Source organism: Prionailurus viverrinus, chromosome E1 (assembly GCF_022837055.1).
Source record: "Prionailurus viverrinus isolate Anna chromosome E1, UM_Priviv_1.0, whole genome shotgun sequence".
Classification (NCBI taxonomy): Eukaryota; Metazoa; Chordata; class Mammalia; order Carnivora; family Felidae; genus Prionailurus; species Prionailurus viverrinus.
The window spans coordinates 12,342,768-12,361,452 of NC_062574.1; the positions used below are offsets into that span (position 1 = coordinate 12,342,768).

General features: G+C 51.2%; 1 protein-coding gene across 1 annotated transcript in view; it reads right to left on the reverse strand.

Moving 5' to 3' along the window:
* Window positions 1-9,094: 9,094 nt before the first annotated feature.
* Window positions 9,095-18,685, reverse strand: part of USP22 (ubiquitin specific peptidase 22) — a 45,136-nt gene continuing 35,545 nt past the window's right edge. The window contains exons 9-13 of the mRNA XM_047832579.1: window positions 15,921-16,047; window positions 14,930-15,021; window positions 14,056-14,118; window positions 12,991-13,140; window positions 9,095-12,233 (exon numbers count right to left, since the gene is read on the reverse strand). Coding sequence (XP_047688535.1) covers window positions 12,191-12,233; window positions 12,991-13,140; window positions 14,056-14,118; window positions 14,930-15,021; window positions 15,921-16,047 — 475 coding nt within the window. The 3' untranslated portion in view covers window positions 9,095-12,190. The remainder of the gene's footprint in view (window positions 12,234-12,990; window positions 13,141-14,055; window positions 14,119-14,929; window positions 15,022-15,920; window positions 16,048-18,685) is intronic.

Below are 18,685 nucleotides of genomic sequence, written 5' to 3' on the forward strand. Positions count from 1 at the left end.
TGGGTGGCGCAGTCGGTTAAGCGTCCGACTTCAGCCAGGTCACGATCTCGTGGTCCGTGAGTTCGAGCCCCGCGTCGGGCTCTGGGCTGATGGCTCAGAGCCTGGAGCCTGTTTCCGATTCTGTGTCTCCCTCTCTCTCTGCGCCTCCCCCATTCATGCTCTGTCTCTCTCTGTCCCAAAAATAAATAAATGTTGAAAAAAAAATTAAAAAAAAAAAAAGACTCTAGCTCCAAATAAGGTCACGTTCTGGAGACCTGGGGTTTAGGGCTTCAACACATGAATTTGGGGGACACAAGTCAGCCCATCACCCAGGCCCTCCCCAAATCCACCTCTGCTTCATATCCCTTGACAGGCAAGTTGACTTCGAATTTTTTTAAGACATTCTTGAAAAATTAAAAATTTTAATTTTTAACAGTTTATTGTTTTAAATTTTAATTTAAAATTTAATTTAATGTTTAATGTTTAATTGTTTTAACGTTTATTTATTTTTGAGAGAGAGAGAGAGCATGAGCAGGGGAGGGACAGAGAGAGAGGGAGACACAGAATTTGAACAGGCTCCATCCAGGCTCTGAGCTGTCAGCACAGAACCCGACCTGGGGCTCAAACCCACAAACCGTGGGATCATGACCTGAGCTGAAGTGGGCACTTCACCATCTGAGCCACCCCGGCGCCCGTGTTCGATCATCTCTTCAAACACCACTATTTTTGCTTTAGAAAGTCAGTACCTTTCAGAGTGATTAAAAAGAAGAAAAACGAGGGACATCTGGGTGGCTCAGTCTTCCTTCCGACTTGGCTCAGCTCATGATTTCATGGTTTGTGAGTTTGAGCCCTGAATCGGGTTCTCTGCTGTCAGGGCAGGGCCCACTTTGGGTCCTCTGTCCCCCTGTCTCTCTGTGCCCTTCTCCTGCTCGCATGCTGTCTCTCTCTCTGTCTCTCTCTAAAAAGTAAACATTTTCTACAAATAAGAAAAACAATGCCCTTTATATTTACCTTACTCTCTGGAAATCCTCACTGTTTGGTGTAGATCCAAGTCTGTTAACAGGTTCCTTCGTCTGAAGAATTTCCTTTAGTTCTTGTGCTGCAAGTCTACAGGAGATGAATTCTCTCCATTTGTGTCTGTTTGAACAAGGCTTTATCTCTCTTGCGTTTGTGAAAGATGTTTTTTCTCTGGGTATGGACTTGGGGCTTGCCAGTTCTTTCCTTTGAGTATTTTAAAGACATTATTATCCCTGGTTGGCATAGTTTCTGACAAGACATCTGCTTGGATTCCTATCTCTGTTCCTCTGTAAGCTGTGTCCTCAATTTTCTCTCTTTCTCCTACCTTTGTAGCAGTTAGAATATGTTGTGTCTAGGAGGGTTTTTTTTTGGGGGGGGTAGGTTTTTCACTTATCCTGCTTGGGGTTCTCTGAGACTTCTTGATCTGTAGTTTGATGTCTTTCATTATTAGGAGATAGATATAGATATAGATATAGATATAGATATAGATATATGCCATTCATTATCTCTTCCAGCTGTTTGATATCATCACAGCTCTGGTGCCCTATTGTTTGTTTTTTTTTTTCTTTCCATTCTTTCTTCTCTTTGTGTTTCAGTTTTGGTCATTTCTATTGACCTTCAAGCTCACTGCTTCTTCCGTCAGCTGTGTTGAGCTTACTGACGAGCCTTCATCTGATTTACGTGGGTTTTTCTTCCAGTTTCCATGGGACTCTTCCTTCTAGGCTGCAACTCCCTGCTGAAGTTCCCCCATCTCTTCAGGCATGTATTCTACATTTTCCATGGGAGGCTTCAGCTTATTAATCTTTTAATTATTTAAAAATTCCAGCCTAATACTGTCAACACCTAGATCACCTGAGTCTGGCTCTGCGGAGTGATCTGTTTCTGGGCAGTGGGTTGTTTTTCCCTGCTGTCTGGCGTGTCTTGTAATATTTTTAATGAACTCCAGATCTGTGCAGGGCGGTGGGCAGACTGAAGTAAGAATATGCCCGGAAACGGGCACGCCTTTTCTCCTGCCAGGCTGTCAGTGGGAGGGGGTGAGTCGCCCACGTCGTGAGCTGAGCTGGATCAGGGTTGGTTGGTGTTAGGTCACCTTCTGCGCCTCACTGGCTTCAAGTTCCCCTGGCGTTGCCGTGTTCTTGGTGGGAGAGGGCGGCCGGGTTTGCAATATTCCTGCTACACCCTTGGCTCTACACCTTCCCTGAGTGCCTCTGCCTAAAGAGGGTCTATCTCCATTCTTGGCCTTCCGTCGGGGTAGACTACCCTACTTGGTGCTTGCCAGCCTAGGCAGAGGCGGGAGCTGCCTGCGGTCCTGTTCCATCTCAGTGGCGGGCAGGCCACGTTCCTGCGCTGGGGGAATCAGCCTTGTCCGGTGATCCCTCCCTCCCCCTAGGAATGGAACCCCCTCCCATGAGTCGGGCCCACGACAGCTTCCTGCCCAGCCGCAGTAGAGGGTATGTCCCTTCCTACCGCCCGCGATGGGCTTGAAGTCCGTGGACAAGAACCTGCAAGTGGGTGCTGACGCCCCTTGTTTGCAGTTTCCAGAAGTTCTACGCTCTCATGCTAATCCATACTCAGCCTTCGGCAATTCTTTAAAGCATTGGAAGGACTCCTCTTGCCCACTCGCGTGGCGGCTCTGCCTTCTTCCCTGTGGCCGCCATTCATGTCCCAGCTCTCCTTGGAGGCACCTGCCTCCCTTAGACTTCAGGCTACTTGGTTGCCCTGTGGCTGCAGCTCACAGATGGGCTCAGAGAAGACACGGTTTGGGGGGTTACCCAGCTTTATTATCACTTAGGGAAGAGTGGTCCTCTCTCTGGCTTCCTACTTCCTAGGTGCCACTGGAGGCCAGGGAGATCTGTTAAAAATATCACTTACATCCTGTCTTTTCACGGCTTAAACCCCTCCAGTGGGTTCTCCACACAGAACCAAAGCTCAGCCTCTTCCAAGGGACTTTGAGCCCCACGTGCCCTGGCCTCCTTTCAAACTCCGCTCCTATCACACTCCATGGCACCAACGAGCCTCCAGCCCCACTCGCCCTCGTCCTCAGAGAGGTTTTCCTTTCCGCAGGCCTGCCCTGAGGCCTTGGCCTTTGCTGTTCCCTCTCCCAGGAATGCCCTTCCCTGCATCTTCACTCGGGTTGGAAGGGGTGCTCCTATCGTGCAAGCCTCAGCTCAAACGCCACCTTCTCAGCGGCTCTTTCCCTCCACAGTTTCCCTTCTCCCTGATTTCCCCAAATTTCAAAAATCTCCCGGATACGATCTTGGAACAGAGGAGACAGGGAAGGGAGAGACTTCCTCCAGCTGTCCTTCTCTGGCTCCTGATATTTTACTGGGGCTACCGGGCCGACGGCTCTCAGCCTTAGCTGAGCATTAGAATCCCGGGGCGGGGAATCTGTAAAACTTCCCGAGGCCTGGGCCACACCTCAGACCAATTAAATAAGATTATCCGGAGTTGGGGGGCAGGCCTCAAGAGGCTTTGTAGGCTCCCAGGTGGTTCCAGGTGGAGAACCAAGTGGCCTGGTCCTAAAACGGGCCCTGTCACCCACCAGCCTGACATTCGGTCTCTTTCCAACAGGACAGGTCCCACATCTCTGCCTCGCAAAACACCCTGCTTCTCCTTCCTAATTTTTGTTGACAGTCTCTCATTTATAGACTAATCAAAGGAAAATCCCAAAACGTGTCCCAGGAAAGGGGCATCTGTGCTTGTTATGATCCCAAACAGCCCCGAGCTTTGCTCTCGGGCTTGGGGCTTTACAGAAATATTTATAGAGTTCTTACTACATGCCAAGCAGTTTTCCTAAGCAGGGTACAATTGTTTTCCATAGAACAATCCTGTGAGAGGATGCTACTAGTGTCCCCATTTTATAGGGGAGGCTCATGGTTACCCAAAGGTACCCAGAATCAGGATTCAGGCTCAGGCGGTCTGGCTCCACAGTCTGCCTCTTAATCACTGGAATATACTACAGAGAGGGTTCAAATTACAATGTAGAATATTAGGGAAGCTGGAACTTCTATATCTTAGCACGCAGAGCGTGCCCCTGACACAGGGCAGGGAAACCACACGAACCCGCTGGCGTGGAAAGCATGAACCATCCTGGCTGGAGACCAGGAGGAATTTTTCCACCGGCTCCTGGTGAGAACCAGGTCACAACATCGGCCAGAGGTGCAGTGGTCACACAACGTGCTTCCGGCAAGCCCTCGAGACTCGGCTTTTGGAATCAAGGGGAAACCGCCAGTGTGAGCAGGATTCAACGGGAGACCGCAGGGAGCTCGCTAAGGTGTGTCCCTCTGAGCCTCAGTTTACCCATCTTTGAGGACACGCTGTTCCTTTTGCCTGGAACGTTCTACCTCTGAGAGCCTGTGCTCAGTCTCCATTCAGGTCCCTGCCCCGAGGTCGTCTAATGGGAGAGCCGTTTGACCACCTGTGCCAACAGCATGCCCACTGCTGTCCCGCTCTCGCCCCCGAGCCTGTCTCTTCTACGCAGCCTGACACATATGTGTCCCCATCAGACCAGACGCTCCATGAGAGCGGGACTGTGGCCTCTCACTTCCTAGTGTCCAGAACAGTCCGAGCCCTGCGGGTGTCAAACAGTTGCCAAATGAATGAATTCAGGAGCCCAACGTGATCATTGCTAAAGTCATTTCTAGTTTGAACATCCTACAGAGGCAACTTATTTACCCTTCCTCTTCCTCTCTTAGCTACCGGCATTTACATCCATTGGTGACTGGTTTCACCAACAGGAGAAGCAGGGAGAAAAAAATCTTTAGACTCATCCAACGTCAGGGTTGGGAGGGAGATTCCCGACCACCCGTTTTAAGCTCTGCCTCTTCTTCCTCAAGAGAGTCTCGAGCCTCAGGAGGCACTGCCAGAGAGCACGGAGCCCCAACTAGAGGGGTCATCTCTTGTCCCCTGAGAAGAGTCTTTCCTGCTACACCGAACCGCTCTTCCTGGAAGCAGACCGAGACAGGATGGAGGGGGTCTCGGGGAGCTCTCCTTGGTCTGTGTTAGTCTTCACAAATTTGTGGCATGAAGGGGCGCCTGGGTGGCTCAGTCAGTTAAGCGTCTGACTTCGGCTCAGGTCATGAGCTCACGGTTCATGGGTTCGAGCCCCGCATCAGGCTCTGTGCTCACAGCTCAGGAGCTGGAGCCTGCTTCGGATTCTGTGTCCAGCCCCCTCCCACCCCTCCCCTGCTCGCACTCTGTCTCTCTCTCTCAAAAATAAACATTTAAAAAATTTAAACAACAACAACAAAAACAAATTTGTGGCATGAAGCGTATTGGTTTCAAACTTAGACGGCCCCCACATTGGGATAAAGTGCACAAGGTTTCAGGCGGATACATTTCTTCCCATGGAAAAGGCGGAGTACGCCTCCCTCACTGGCAGAGCTGTGGGGGGGGGGGGGGGGGGGAGCCGGGGACCCAGAGAGAGCCAGGGAGGAAACCGTCCTGCCCTGTGAAATTGGTCCAGGTTGATGCTTCGGGTCTGCTCTGGATTCCACTGGCCATCGTGCCTGCCGCGGGATGGGACCGTGTGCCTGTACTAATGCACGAATCTGAGAGTCCCAGGAGTCAGAGATGTCACTGAGCATGATGGGCACTGTGGTGCACGTCCCAGGACCCCCAGGCCTGAAGCACTCGGTTCCTCCTCTGGAGAGCTGCTTGTTAGTGGCTCTAGTAACTGCCCTCTAATCAACAGACCCAGCTCACCCGCACCATTGCCCTGTCCTGCTGAATGTCACTTCCTCAGCTAGGCTCCCAAGCGCCCTGTAAGGTTTCCAGAGCACAGTCACCTGAGTTCGTCCGCATGTCTCACAGATACTATGTCAGTGCTTACTTCCCTTCCCGTAAGTTCCTTGGGGACAGGACCTGGCCCCTTTTTGCTCAGCGTCATATTCCACTTGAGATATTCTTTTGGGACCGGAGTCCCAGGCTGAGTAGGAGAGTCCACGAATATTACGGACCAGGCACTATGTTAAGTGCTGTGGATACGAAAAGACTAGATCTGGCCCATCTGCATTTCTACATATCATTCTTTTATCGATGCAGCCCAAGACAATAGCTTTTTTTTTTTTTTAACAAGTATTTTTTGCTCACGTAACCTGTCCGTCCAGCCACCTACAGGTTCTCCTCCATGTCATTCTTTATCCAGGACATTCTGGTTGATGGACACTCCTTAACCGAACACTGCCAGTGGAGGCAGAGGGGGAAAGAGAGCACAGGGAAACATGTACTGGTTCTCAGAGAGTCTGTCCAGAAATTGTACACACAATGTTTTTTTTAATGGAAATCTGTTCCGTCCACTCTGTGGTTAATTCCCCAGTTCCCAAGTGTATAGTGTGCATCCTTGGCCACTAGCAGGATCCCTGTATTGACTTTTTATCTGCTACACGAGGGCTACTGTGGTTGGAAGGATTATGTGGAGATTCCTGGAACTTCACCTCCCCAGCAGGACCATAAACCAGGAAGCAGTATGTAGTCGTGGGGGGATTTCCAAGGGTAACGTCCCATCAAAGAATTAAAAGACGCAGCAGTGGTAATACCTATCACATTCCCACTTCAATCCCCTGCACGGCCTGTGCCGAAGATGTGAGAGAACAATGGCAGACTACTATAAACCTAATCCGGTCCTGTCCAACTGCAGCTGCTGTCACAGAGGTAGTGACAGCTTTCCTGGAGCAAACCAACAGGGCGCCCGGCACTAACTATGCATCCACTGACCTGGTTAATGCATGTTTCTCCCACACCCATTTGTAAGGACCACCAAGGCAGTCTGCTTTTACTTGTCAGGGCCAACAGCATACCTTCGTGGTATACACTTGGGGCCACATTAATTCAGCTTTCTGCTCCAAGAGTCTACATACACATTGACCACCTTGTTGTTCCAGAATTCATTGCTCTGGTCCACCATATTGATGACATTTTGCTGACCGCATCTGATAAGCAGGAGGCAGTAAATTCTATAGAGCTTTAGTAAGGCAAGGGAACTAAAGCATGAGAAAGACGCTCCCCAACACTCAGGGGCCCCCAACTCAATGAAGTTTCTGGGGGTTCAGCAGTCTGAAGCCTATCAAGATAGCCTCCTCAAGGTGAAGGACAAATTGCCTCCACTCGCACCACCTACTGTGCAAAAACAATGGCTGACAGGTGTTGGGTGTTGGAGGCAGCTTACACCGCATCCGAGTGTGTTAACTCGATCCGCCTACAGAGGCTCCATGTGGCTCCCAGTGTCAAGTAGGACCTAAGTTCAGGCTGTCACACATGTTGTGCTACCACTCCAATCTTACGATCCAGAAGATCCAAGGATACTTAAAGTGTCCCTGGCAAATAAGGATGCTTTATGGACACTCCAGCAAGGACCAATAGGAGAGAAACAGCATAGAGCTTCAGGATTTCAGAGCAACTCCAATCTATGTCCTCCTCTGCAGTTATACGCGCTTTCTAGAAACAGCTTCTGCTTGTTCCTTAGACGCAGCAGACCGGGCAAGTAATCACAGGACGCCAGTTGACCATGCAGCCTGGACCTCCCATAACGAAAGGAGTGTTGTCTGACCCGTTCGGCCTTAAGGCTGGGCGTGCGCAGCAGCCATCCACCGTCTGGCAGAAATGGCGCGTCAAAGGGTGAGCGTGGGCATGTCCGGAAGGTAAACTGCAGGAGTAGGTGTCTCAGACTTTCAGCGGACACCTGCTGCGTGGCATCGTTTTTTGTGGCCAGATGACTGAGGACACTTAAGGACGGTGACGAAGGAAAGTCCTCCGAGGGGAACTCTGAGCCGTACGTCTGGTTACCCGCCTTGTCTGGAATGAGATGGGGCCAAAAGTACTGATCTACATGGACTTGTGGTGAATTGCTAACAGCTTGGCTGGATGGTCAAGCATCTGGAGCACGATTCAAAGATTAGTGACAAGGTCTGGTTGGGGACAGGCCTCTCAAAATGGGTACAGGCTGTGAGGATGTGTGTATCCATGTGGGCCTGCCAGAAAATCCCTATAGGGGAGGCTATTAATGATCAGGGGGACAAAATGGCCTGCCTTGTAAATGCAGTCAGGGTCCTTCCCCAGTCACCATGCTTGCTGGATGGACCCATGAACTAAGTGGCCATCAAGACGGGCGGGGACTAGAATAGGCTCAACATCTTAAACTTGCGCTGCCCAGGGCTCACCAAGCTAACGACTGCTCCTTGACTTTTATGCATTTAACCAGAGGCTATTATCCACTGCAGACGCCCCCCACCCCCACCCCGTCCCCTCACTGCAGCCAGAATACAGGGGTCTGAGGATAAGGTGCAGGAGTGGGGTTGACACTTTCCAGTCTTATACTTAAGAACCCAATTACAGAATCTTTTTATTCTAGGCCAGGAAAGTTTGGGCGTTGCTGGGTTTGATGGTCTTAGACCTTAAGGGGGATAAACTTCCCCTGAGGGTCACAACGCTGGTTCCAGTTCATTTGAAGAGAGTGCCTAGGACCCAGAGTGATTCTCTGGCATCTCTTGGTATTTGCATGTAAGGGAAGTAAAGGAACTTGCAGCAAGGTCTCTACAAAAGAACAATTCCGCCATGAAGGTCTGGGTCAACCAGGTAATATAACCAGCTGGGGGAGGTTCTGAGGACAAGGGAAGTGGGGAGGTTGGAGGGGAAGAAGGATGTCACGAATGTCAACTACAGTCCTGTACCGATTACAGAATCAAGGGCAGTGCAAACTGGACACATTTTCTCCTTATTTCTACACGCTAGTTCCTCATTTGGGGAGCTGACTGCAAAACCACACGTATCGTTATACCACGTCCCGGATCCTGGTAAGGGTTCCTGCATTTAAAGAAGCTCCTGAAAGCCCACGGTTGTCCTGAGTCCATGGATATGTCCCCACAAGAGGAGGGGGCCGAAGAGCAGTGAGCCCATCACAGGACATGAGGAAACGTGGGGTGTGTGGACTCCCCCACACTCAGAGCAGTCGCTAGACTGGTCCAAACCGAGCACGAGGTCTGGCCGCGGACCTTGGCGGGGTTCCCGTCATGACAAAGTGTGCCCAGGCATCCACACAGTGTGGCCACTCATCCACCGCCCTTTTCGGCTGCCGTCATTAGGAACAGAAGAGCTGGCCAGATTTCGGAAGAAAATGTAGCTTTATTATGACATAGGAAAGACTACAAGCCATTAAGGTAGAAGGGTCGACAGTTCCTTAAAATGACCGGTAAGAGGGGGGTGTAAACATCTTGCTAATAAAATCCACAGCACGATCATTGGAATCTTTTTCTCACGATTTTCGTTTTCAAGGTTAGAGTAAATGAAACAGTCGCTGGAATCGTCAAAAGAACGGCCATTTTACCCGGTGAGAGCAGACACACCAAGCCAAACTACAACAGCACGGGGCGACGTGTCGTGGGGGCGGGGGCGCTGCCGCAGAAAGGAGACCTCAGACTGTCCTTCGCCCTGCAGCAGAGGCCCGGCCGCTCGGGCCGCCCGCCCCGCTGCCCCGGCCCGGACACTGCTCAGAACGCACAGCAGACTCTGAAGATGGAAAGCTGGTCTCACCGTGGAGCATGGAAATGATTGCCAACATCTCAGAAAGGCAGGGTGTTTTAAAAACACTGGTGGGGGCGCGGGGGGGGGGGGGGGAGGTCACCCAGTGATCCCTTAGTGTCAGACGCACTTCTTGGTAATGACCTGAACACCTATGCAGGGGTGGTTACTAGGAAATGAGAAAGCCATTTTCTGGAATTTCACAGCTGGATCGGGAGCAAAAGGAAAAATTCCCAGGTCCGTCACGGAGGATTTTGTTCCTAACGTGGCACATTCACACGAAAACGCCGACGGCAGGATGCCCTGCTGGCAGCACGGGGAGAGGGCAACCCCTGCGGTCACAGCTTGGCCAGTTCTTCCTGCCACAGGGGGGCTTCCCGGCACAGGCAGAGGGCACCAGGGCCAAAGGGAAGGCAGAGGATTCATTTGGGTATAAGCATTTGATGTCTACAAAAGATGAACGTGGCCTGTCTGTCCCCAGTCCTCCTGTTCTTGGAGCAGCCGAGCTCCTGAACACGAGCAGCGACAGACGGGGAAGCAGGGCTGGCCAGACCACAGGGAACCTGCCAGAAAACCCAGAACAATCCAGTAAAGCCAGGCCAGAAGGCAGCAAAGCACATGGCCCAGAACTCTGCAGGCCAAGTCAGCTCTTCTCCCAGGGTGCTCCTTATTAACGGGCAACGGCTCTCCCCAAAAGACATCTTCACAACACAGCTGGCCTCTCTCTCTCTCTCTCTCTCTCTCTCTCTCTCACACACACACACACACACACACACACACACACACACACACACAGACTCAGCACACGTGGCCATTTCTGGAAATCTGCACCCATCCGTATTTCTGATGACGCCTGCTATCTTCAAACACTTATTCCTAAAATGAGAATGAACTGAGCAAGTGCTTTAAAAACTGCATCACTAGGGAGTTCGTCACGTGTGATGCTGCTGCAGCAGATGACTGCTGTTTCACGTATTCTAGCGTCTTCCACGCTGAGCAGTAACTACTCCACTCCTGCTGCTGCTACCACTTCCTAAATTGACTAGGCTAATGAGCCAGATGTGGTCCGCTGTTTCCGCACGGCCTGCCGGCTAAGAACAGTTTGTGCGTTTTTATGTAGCAGGAAAAAAAATTTCATGACATGTGAAAACTGTCCAATTTCAGCGTCCACGGGAAGGTTTCCTGGAACGCAGCCACGCTCACGTCTTTATGTATTACCTATGGCAGAGACCACTTGGCCCACAAAGCCTGAAATATTTACCACCTGGCTCTTTACGAAACGGCGTGCCGAGCCTGAAACAGGATTCTCCTCCTCTCCAGGAAAGAACATTCCACAGTTCAGATGCAGACCAGGCTCCCGGGACAAGCACTGCTTGTTGCACGAATCATATGCTAAAGCAGCATTTCCTCCCCCACATCTCTGGGTTGGTAAGTTCTCAGAAGCGGACAATCTAAGCTTGGGTTTGGACAGACAGATGCATGCAAGGTATCTTACAAGGAACAATGCAAAGTGTTTCCGTCTCCTCAAGCGGCTCCTCCCTCTCCCCACCAGCTCGATCACAAAGCCATTTTCTCCCTGCTACCATTCAAACTACACCAAATGCAGAGCAGAGGCACACGGCAATGAGAGCAGGCCCCACCGGGGGCCACTCCCGCTTCAGTCCCCCGCGGGAGCCGCCAAGCGGCGACAGGACAAAGTATGAGGAAGGGAAACGAAGAAGCCACTGAAAACACTTCATTTACTCAAAAGATTAATATGACAGAGACGCTTAGCTGCAGCCTGATTCTCCTCTGCTGCGTCTGCCTGGTTAAAACCAGGACACGGACACTTCCGGAGGGAAGGGCGGAGGGGAAGCAACAAAATCGGCCCCGATTCAGAAGCAAGATTCACTCTCGAGAGAATAAAGGAAAACGACCTCAACTTCGGTATAAATTCAGTAATTCATTCACGTTACTACCATTACATTTATGAAAGTCACCATCGTGGAAAAAGAGAGAAAAGGGGAGGGAGGATTAGAAAGTGCCTATTTCTAAAAAGAAAAAAAAAAAACAAACCAAGAGAGAACACCTGGGCTGACGCTTCCACATGCAGTTTGATGCTAAGTTATCTGCGGAACAGATGTGCCTGGAGACCCCAGGGAGTGTCTTCGGTTCCACAGGCTCTGGGGGGGGGGGGGGGCGGTTCTCTGTATCTGCTGACAAGACGGCGGCTAAGAGTTCCACACTATATATATACTTAATACTAAACTCACAAAGAGAAAGGTACTTGCAAAGTCCTTTGTCCTCACGCAGTGTCTTTGGCTCCTCTACTTTCCTGCTTTAATGGACCCATGATTTAAAAATGGACCCCCCCCCCCCACCCCGGCCCCCGCACATTTTCTTGAGGAGCACAGGAGACACCAGGGACGCGTCCACTCTGCCCCCGCCCACGCAGAGCACACCCGCCTTTAAATGCTTCCATGGCACGGTCCCCGGGGCCTCCTTCCGAGCGCAGCGAACGCCACGACCCCCCAGGCACCGACCCGGGCCGCCGCTGGGCCCAGGCCACGGAGGAAGCCGGCGCTCTTGGGGGCACTTCCGTGGGGGGAGGTGGCGTCATGCAGTCGGGGAGGACGGGGACCGTTCTGTGAGGCTCTGCCAACTCATCGCCCTCATCTCTCCCGTCCGGCCGCAGATAAGGCTACTCGTATTCCAGGAACTGTTTGTGGTAGAACAGCAGGTACCTGGGGAGGCGGAGACGAAAGCAAGCTTATGTTGTAACTCACGAGAAGGGAAAACAAAACCACCCCCCGCCACCTGCCACTGGCCTTGCACGGTGGCCCTGGCACACGCGGCCAGTCTGACTGCTTGCTTGGCTGCGTCTTGAGTCTTAGTTCCCAAGGGGGAGGGTCCTTGCCCCCGCCTAACGCTGGAGCCCCAAGCCCATCCTCCCACCAGCCCACCGGCAAGTCGTGAGCCCCATCAGTCCTGCCTCCCGCTTCTCTGGGTGAGACCCCGCAACGGCGTCTAGTCCAAACCCGCCCCTTTGGGTGGCCTCCTCAGGCCCACAAACCGTGCTCTCAACACAAATTCCACACCGATTCTAGCAAGAGGCCTCCCTGCTGCAAGTAAACACAAAGGGCAGATGCCTCACAGAGTTCACGGTGGCTCATCCCAGCCCACCCCTGGGGCTGGGATCCCACTGACAGTCTTAGGAGGAATAGGGATTTAACAAAGCGGGGGGCCGAGGAGGAATACGATGGGTAGAGAAGAACGAGCTCCCCGAGAACTGATGTGTCAGCTCACGTCATGGGTAAAATAAATGACTGCGTGGTCTGAATCAAGGTACGATCCAGAGTGACCAAGAGGTATATCCTCTCCTGGCCAGCGACCGACCCAGGCTGGCGTCCTGTCCAGAACGAGCCTCATTACTTCAGCGACTGATGGTGAAAATCCCTGAGTGGCTACACACTCGGGGAGTCAGCTGCTACCCAGACATACCCCTCGCTGTCCAGCACGTCCTCGATGCTGGCCTTGGTGATGATGGCATCGTCACATTTGAACCACTGATCCTTGTGCTGCCGGATGAAGCTGGTGTAGTGGCCGCTCTCCAAGGTCCCTTGGTGGTTAACTACCGCAAACAGGGAGTACCTAGCGTGGGAGCAAGTGAGGGGACAGAGGGTGTGGGGAGAGGGCGTGGTTAGCTCAGCGGTATCACGGTCGGAAACCAGATAGTCTGAAGCGGCCAGAAGCCTGCAGTCAGTAGCCCCCTGACACTAAACGGGAACACCCCAGGAATGAGAGCTGGAGCACGGAGGGAAAGAAAGCCTGCCTAGCCCCACTTGGCTCTCGGGCTGCTTTGCGGGAACCACATTTAGTGGAAGTGGGGACAGCAATCCGTCCTGGGGGTAGTGGAACCACGCTCTGCCTTGTGCTTTCTACCACACCACCAGTAAAAAGGGTAGTGGAGGAAACAACAGAGGCTTTGGGGCGCCTGGGTGGCTCAGCTGGTCAAGCGTCTGCTTTCAGCTCATGATCTCATGGTTAATGGGTTCGAGCCCCACGTCGGGGCCTACGCTGACAGCTCAGAGCCTGGAGCCTGCTTTGGATTCTGTGTCTCCCTCTCTCTTCCTCCCTGCCCCCGCTCGTGCACACTCTTGTGCTCTCTCTCTCTCTAAAATAAATTCAACATAAAAAAAAAAAAAGAACAGAGACCTTATTGCAATGCCAGTGAAGGTAGAGGCCAAGAGGCCTACAATTCAGACTCCGAGCCTTCGCTCTAGAAATGCAGGGCCCTCGTGCATGCACAGAAGCCAGGAGAGACGGGTCAGGCTCCTCCATCAGGGAGGTTTATGGTGCAGCTGTGAAAAGTCCTTTCCTAACAGGGCTTGAGCATTTTCAACAGGGGTCGGGGGGCAGCAAGACAGGCAGCGGGCCAGGGGCCGAAAGAAACAGGAGGGCTGCCACCACGGGGCCCTCCCTGCCAGGCCTACCGGAGGTCCCACACCTCCCCCCCCACCCCCCACCTTGGAGATGCCCAGGGCAACCCCATAAGGTGCCACTTACTTATTGTCATTATTGAGACTATCCGTTGGCTGCTGGTACTGTCCGTTCATCCTGCTCTCTTTGCTGTAAGAAACAGGAGCAAGACTCAGCATCGTTGGAAATAATAACCAAGCAGACGCCTGGCTCAAATGATGTACCATTACGACCGGGGCCTCCTACACCAGACGCGGCACCAGGTACGCTCCAGACATGCTCTCTAGGTCTTCCAGCAGCTCTCCCTTCTAGGGGCAGACTATCCCCAGGTGAAGGTGAGGCGACGGCAGGCTTAGGCTGGCGAACTGACCCGCCCAGAGCGTGTGCCACGAGGCGCAGAGCCAGCCCAGATCGAACTGACCCCATGTCCCGGCAAGGAACAGAGTCTTCCCCAGGCGCTTCCAAGGATGAGCGGCTGTGGCGACACCTTGCTGCCTCGGGCCAAGTTTGTGGTAATTTGTTACAGTGGCCTAGAAAACTAACACATGTCTAACATATTAGGGAAGGTTGCCCTTACTTGGAGGATAGATTTGAGGTGGTCTAGGATATCAAGACTTGAAAACAAGAGAAATGGAATCTACAACTGCAAAATCAACTGTGTCTATCTGTAGCCAACATCAGTCCCATCGGCGATCATGCGGTTTTCTCGCGGTGATCCCACCTCCACAACCTGCCAAGTCTGAAACCTGATCGAGGATCACTAGGGAGAACCCAAAGCTGAAGCAGCACATCTGAGGAAACTAAAATGTGTCTTGGGTCAAGATCAGGATAACAGTTCCGTTTTAGCACGTGTGGATACATCAATGTCTAAACCGGCTCATCGGGACCCCAGTGTCAATCACTGACCCCACAGAACCACACCCTCCTGATCACGGATACGGCTTAACAAACCCTTTCATACCTGGACGCCATGAAGGGGGTCATGTCCAGTTCCAGGGGAAAGGACACATAGGTGGTGATCTTCCTCCTCAGTTTGGCCGAGTGTTCAAATCGCTACAGAAATTTGGGGTGGGGGTGGGGGGAGAGAAGGAAGAGGATGAAGCTCTACGGGTTTCCCCTGATGGTGCCTCTCTGGGCAACTCCCAAAAGTGGGCTTTCCCTTTCTGAACTGCCCTTCAGCCACGTCTAGAGCTAACAGATTCAGCAACATGATATTAATCCATACAAATCTAATTTATACAGTTCAGAAACGAAGTCTTGAAACGATGGGATTGTCCAAAGTGATCGACTCCAAGCGTACAAAAAAGTAATCCTACGACAAACCCGGCAAAGTGCAAGGTAGTAGAAAACAGAATATCCATAACGTCTGGGAGCAAAAAGGAACATACTGTTCTTTTCACCAGACAAAGACATTCCTCTGCCTAGACCCGGGCCACCAAATCCAGCTAGAAAGCCAGGAATGGTCCGGTTTTGTTTTTTGTTTTTGAAAGGGCCATAAAATAAAACAAAGATTAGAAAACAAAGATTCTGTGTGGCTGTGAAACCTAAAATATTTACTGTCTGACCCTTTACAGAAAAAGCTGACCCACCCCTGGACTGGATCATAATGCTAAGGGTCTTGTTTGCTTTTAAAAAGTAAAAGGACAACAGAAAGCTGATGTCGAGGGGGGAAGAATCCGGGTGGGAGGAGAAGTAAAATTTTAACCCCCCCCCCCCCCCCCCCCCAGTAGAGCAACTCACATCCTATTTTCATCATGAAGTCATTACTTTCGTTTACCACAAGCCTCTCTGGGCAACAGAAGACGGGGAGAGAGTTCCAACTTACCACCCTCTGGTTTCTCCAGTGTTCTTCCCCGAGTCACCGCAGTTACAAGACATACTTCCTGCACCAGACCAAGAGGCTCTCAGTTGTACTGGGGATTAAATACGGAGTCTGCCACTGGAAAACTTACTTTGAGATGAAAGCAGGCTACGATGGGCAGTTTCTTCATGGTGAGCTGCTTAGTGGACTCCTGGTAGCTATGGCAGCCGCTACACTTGATCTTGGCGCTGCTTCCTAAGTGCTCTGGTCTCGTGAATCTATGAGACATTTGTATTTTTAGGAGAAAAAGGTGGGAGAGGTGAGAAAAGGAAAAGACAGAAAAGAATCATTTGACCGCTTTTGATCGGCTGATTTCCCTACTTAAAAACGTGCGTACAGTTAGGGGTGTTTGGATTTCAGAAAAAGGAGATGACGCTCACGCAAAAACTGTACACAGATGTTTTGAGCAGCTTTATCTGCTTTAATAGCAAAACAAAAAACAAAGAAAAACCACGAAAGAAGCAACCCAGATGTTCCTTAGTGTACGAAAGGTTACGTGACACCATGGAATACTGCTAGTCAGGAACAGAGAGGGACAAACTATGGATCCACACAACCGGAAGAATCTCCAGAGAATTACGACTGGGGAGGTAAATGGGGCCCTAAAATTACACGTCCTAGGGTTCCATTTACAGAACATTCTTGGAATCCTGAATTTACAGAAATGGAGAACAGATTCCCGCTGCCAGGGGTTAAGAGACAGCAGCGGTGGGAGGGCAGGAGGAGTGGCTGTGAGTCGCGATGCAGGGCTGGGCACCAATGTCAGTACCGTGGTTGTGATCTTGAACTCTGATTTTACAAGATGTCACCACTGGGGGAAATGGTAAAGAGTAAAGGGTATCCAGTTATTTCAGATAAATGCATGTGAATCTGTCTCTCAAAAGTTAAATCTAAACAATGGGGAAACGAACATTTTCTAGTGGTGAAGACAGATCACAACATAGAATAGAAAGGTTGCACTAAGTAAGTCGGCAAGCATTTCTGTCACAGGCGGTGGTAACTAGAGGGAAAAACGCATGAAACAGGATGTTTCAATAGGACTTATGACAAATTTTTTAAGTTTAAAGCTGAAAAACAAATAAAATTCATGTTTTCACACGGGGCCTGGAAATCTTTCTTTATGCTTTGGAAATTCTGTGATCTCACCAGGGGCACGACGACGCCCCCTCATGACCAACGCTGGCCCTGCCTGCCCCATGTAGTGCCCAGGAAGTGGAAATCTGAGGAGAGCAGTTAGATCTCACTGGGGAGAAGAAGGACGGAACAAGGCATCTGTGTTCACGGTAACCTGCGAGAACTAGCCCACAAAGGCAACCAACAAAATCCAGAGTGTGCATAATTCTGTGGAAAATGAGCTTCTCGGCACAGAAACAGCAAGAAAACAAAAGGGGGAGCGGAAGCCTACGGATTGGGAAGGGACCCGTGAAAGCAACCAACCAAATGTGATGTGTGGTCCTAGTCTGGGATCCTGATTTGAACAAAGTGCACAAAATAGTTTTTTATAAGAACAATCAGGGTAGTTTGAATACTGGATACCTGACTGGAGGAGAGAAGAATGCACCTGTGTTTAGAGTGAAGACTTTGGATATACCTGAATCGCCACAACCCCACCCCACGATCCAATTTTCCAACTCAAAACAGTTTGGCCCCATCCCAGCCAGACTGCTCAGGGCCACCCCAGGGGCCGCACCCGCCTCCCTAGCGTCTCCACAAGCTGGTGCAGCCCGCACTGGCGATGGCAGGCCCAGGCTCGAGTACTCAGACCATGCGTCACTACTGAGCAGAGAGCACTGTGCGCTGAGGAAGAACACTGACTTCTAGATCTGGAAGCCCGATGCCAACCCACAGCTAAAATTAGGCCTAGACTCTGCTGGTCTGCAAACATTCAGAAAGGCGATCGACGGCGGAAAGCAAGCGCCCAGGGCAACAAACCTACCAGGCCTGGCTGCAAAGAACACTTCCTTAATGGAGCCCCCGACCCGCACCATCCTCGCCAGAGAAGGAACGAAAGCCAGACACTCTGCTCGGTAACAGAGGCTCCAACTCCCCGAAACGCCGCGTTCTGTGGCTTGTCAGTCAGACCGCGGGTGAAACATTCCATCTCTCCTCAAATCTGATTCACACACTTTATGCCAATTATATTCACTTGACTACCTATTCTTGATTAAGCTACTGACCAATAAGCACACTGCTTCTCACGATGAGACGCTTATGCAATGCGCACCAACGGGGGTGCCTGGGCGGCTAAGTCGGTTAAGTGTCTGATTTCGGCTCAGGTCATGATCTCACAGCTCATGAGTTCGAGCCCCGTGTGGGCTGACAGCTCAGAGACTGGAGCCTGCTTCAGATTCTGTGTCTCCCTCTCTCTCTGCCCCTCTCCCACTTGTACATGCTCTCTCTTCTCTCTCAAAAAATAAAAATTAAAAAAAATAAAATAAAATGTGCATGTAAGTCAAGAGTCATCTTTTGAGGTTTTCCCATTTTTAATTCTTCTGGAAGTTCCTAATCATCTGTCATTTTTCTTTCCATGTGCAGTGCCCCTAAGCTGAAACATGCCTGCCCCCACCCAAATCCCTGTCATCTCTGCCAAACTATGTGAACTTTCTGACACGAAATATGTCAACCAAACCTGCTTCAGCGCCAAGAAAAGGTACTGAACAAGTCCCACGGTGCCAGACACGAAGAGGATTTGGCTTCAAATTCACCGTAAGTAAAGAATGGAAGGACGACAGAGCCCAGGTCACAGATCTTGTCAATTACGTATCCGGCTCACCCTCCACTCGTGTTTGGGGAATTTCCAAACCTAGGGGGGAGGCAGGGCTGTCTTCCCTTCATGGAGGTTTACCACAAAAGCCA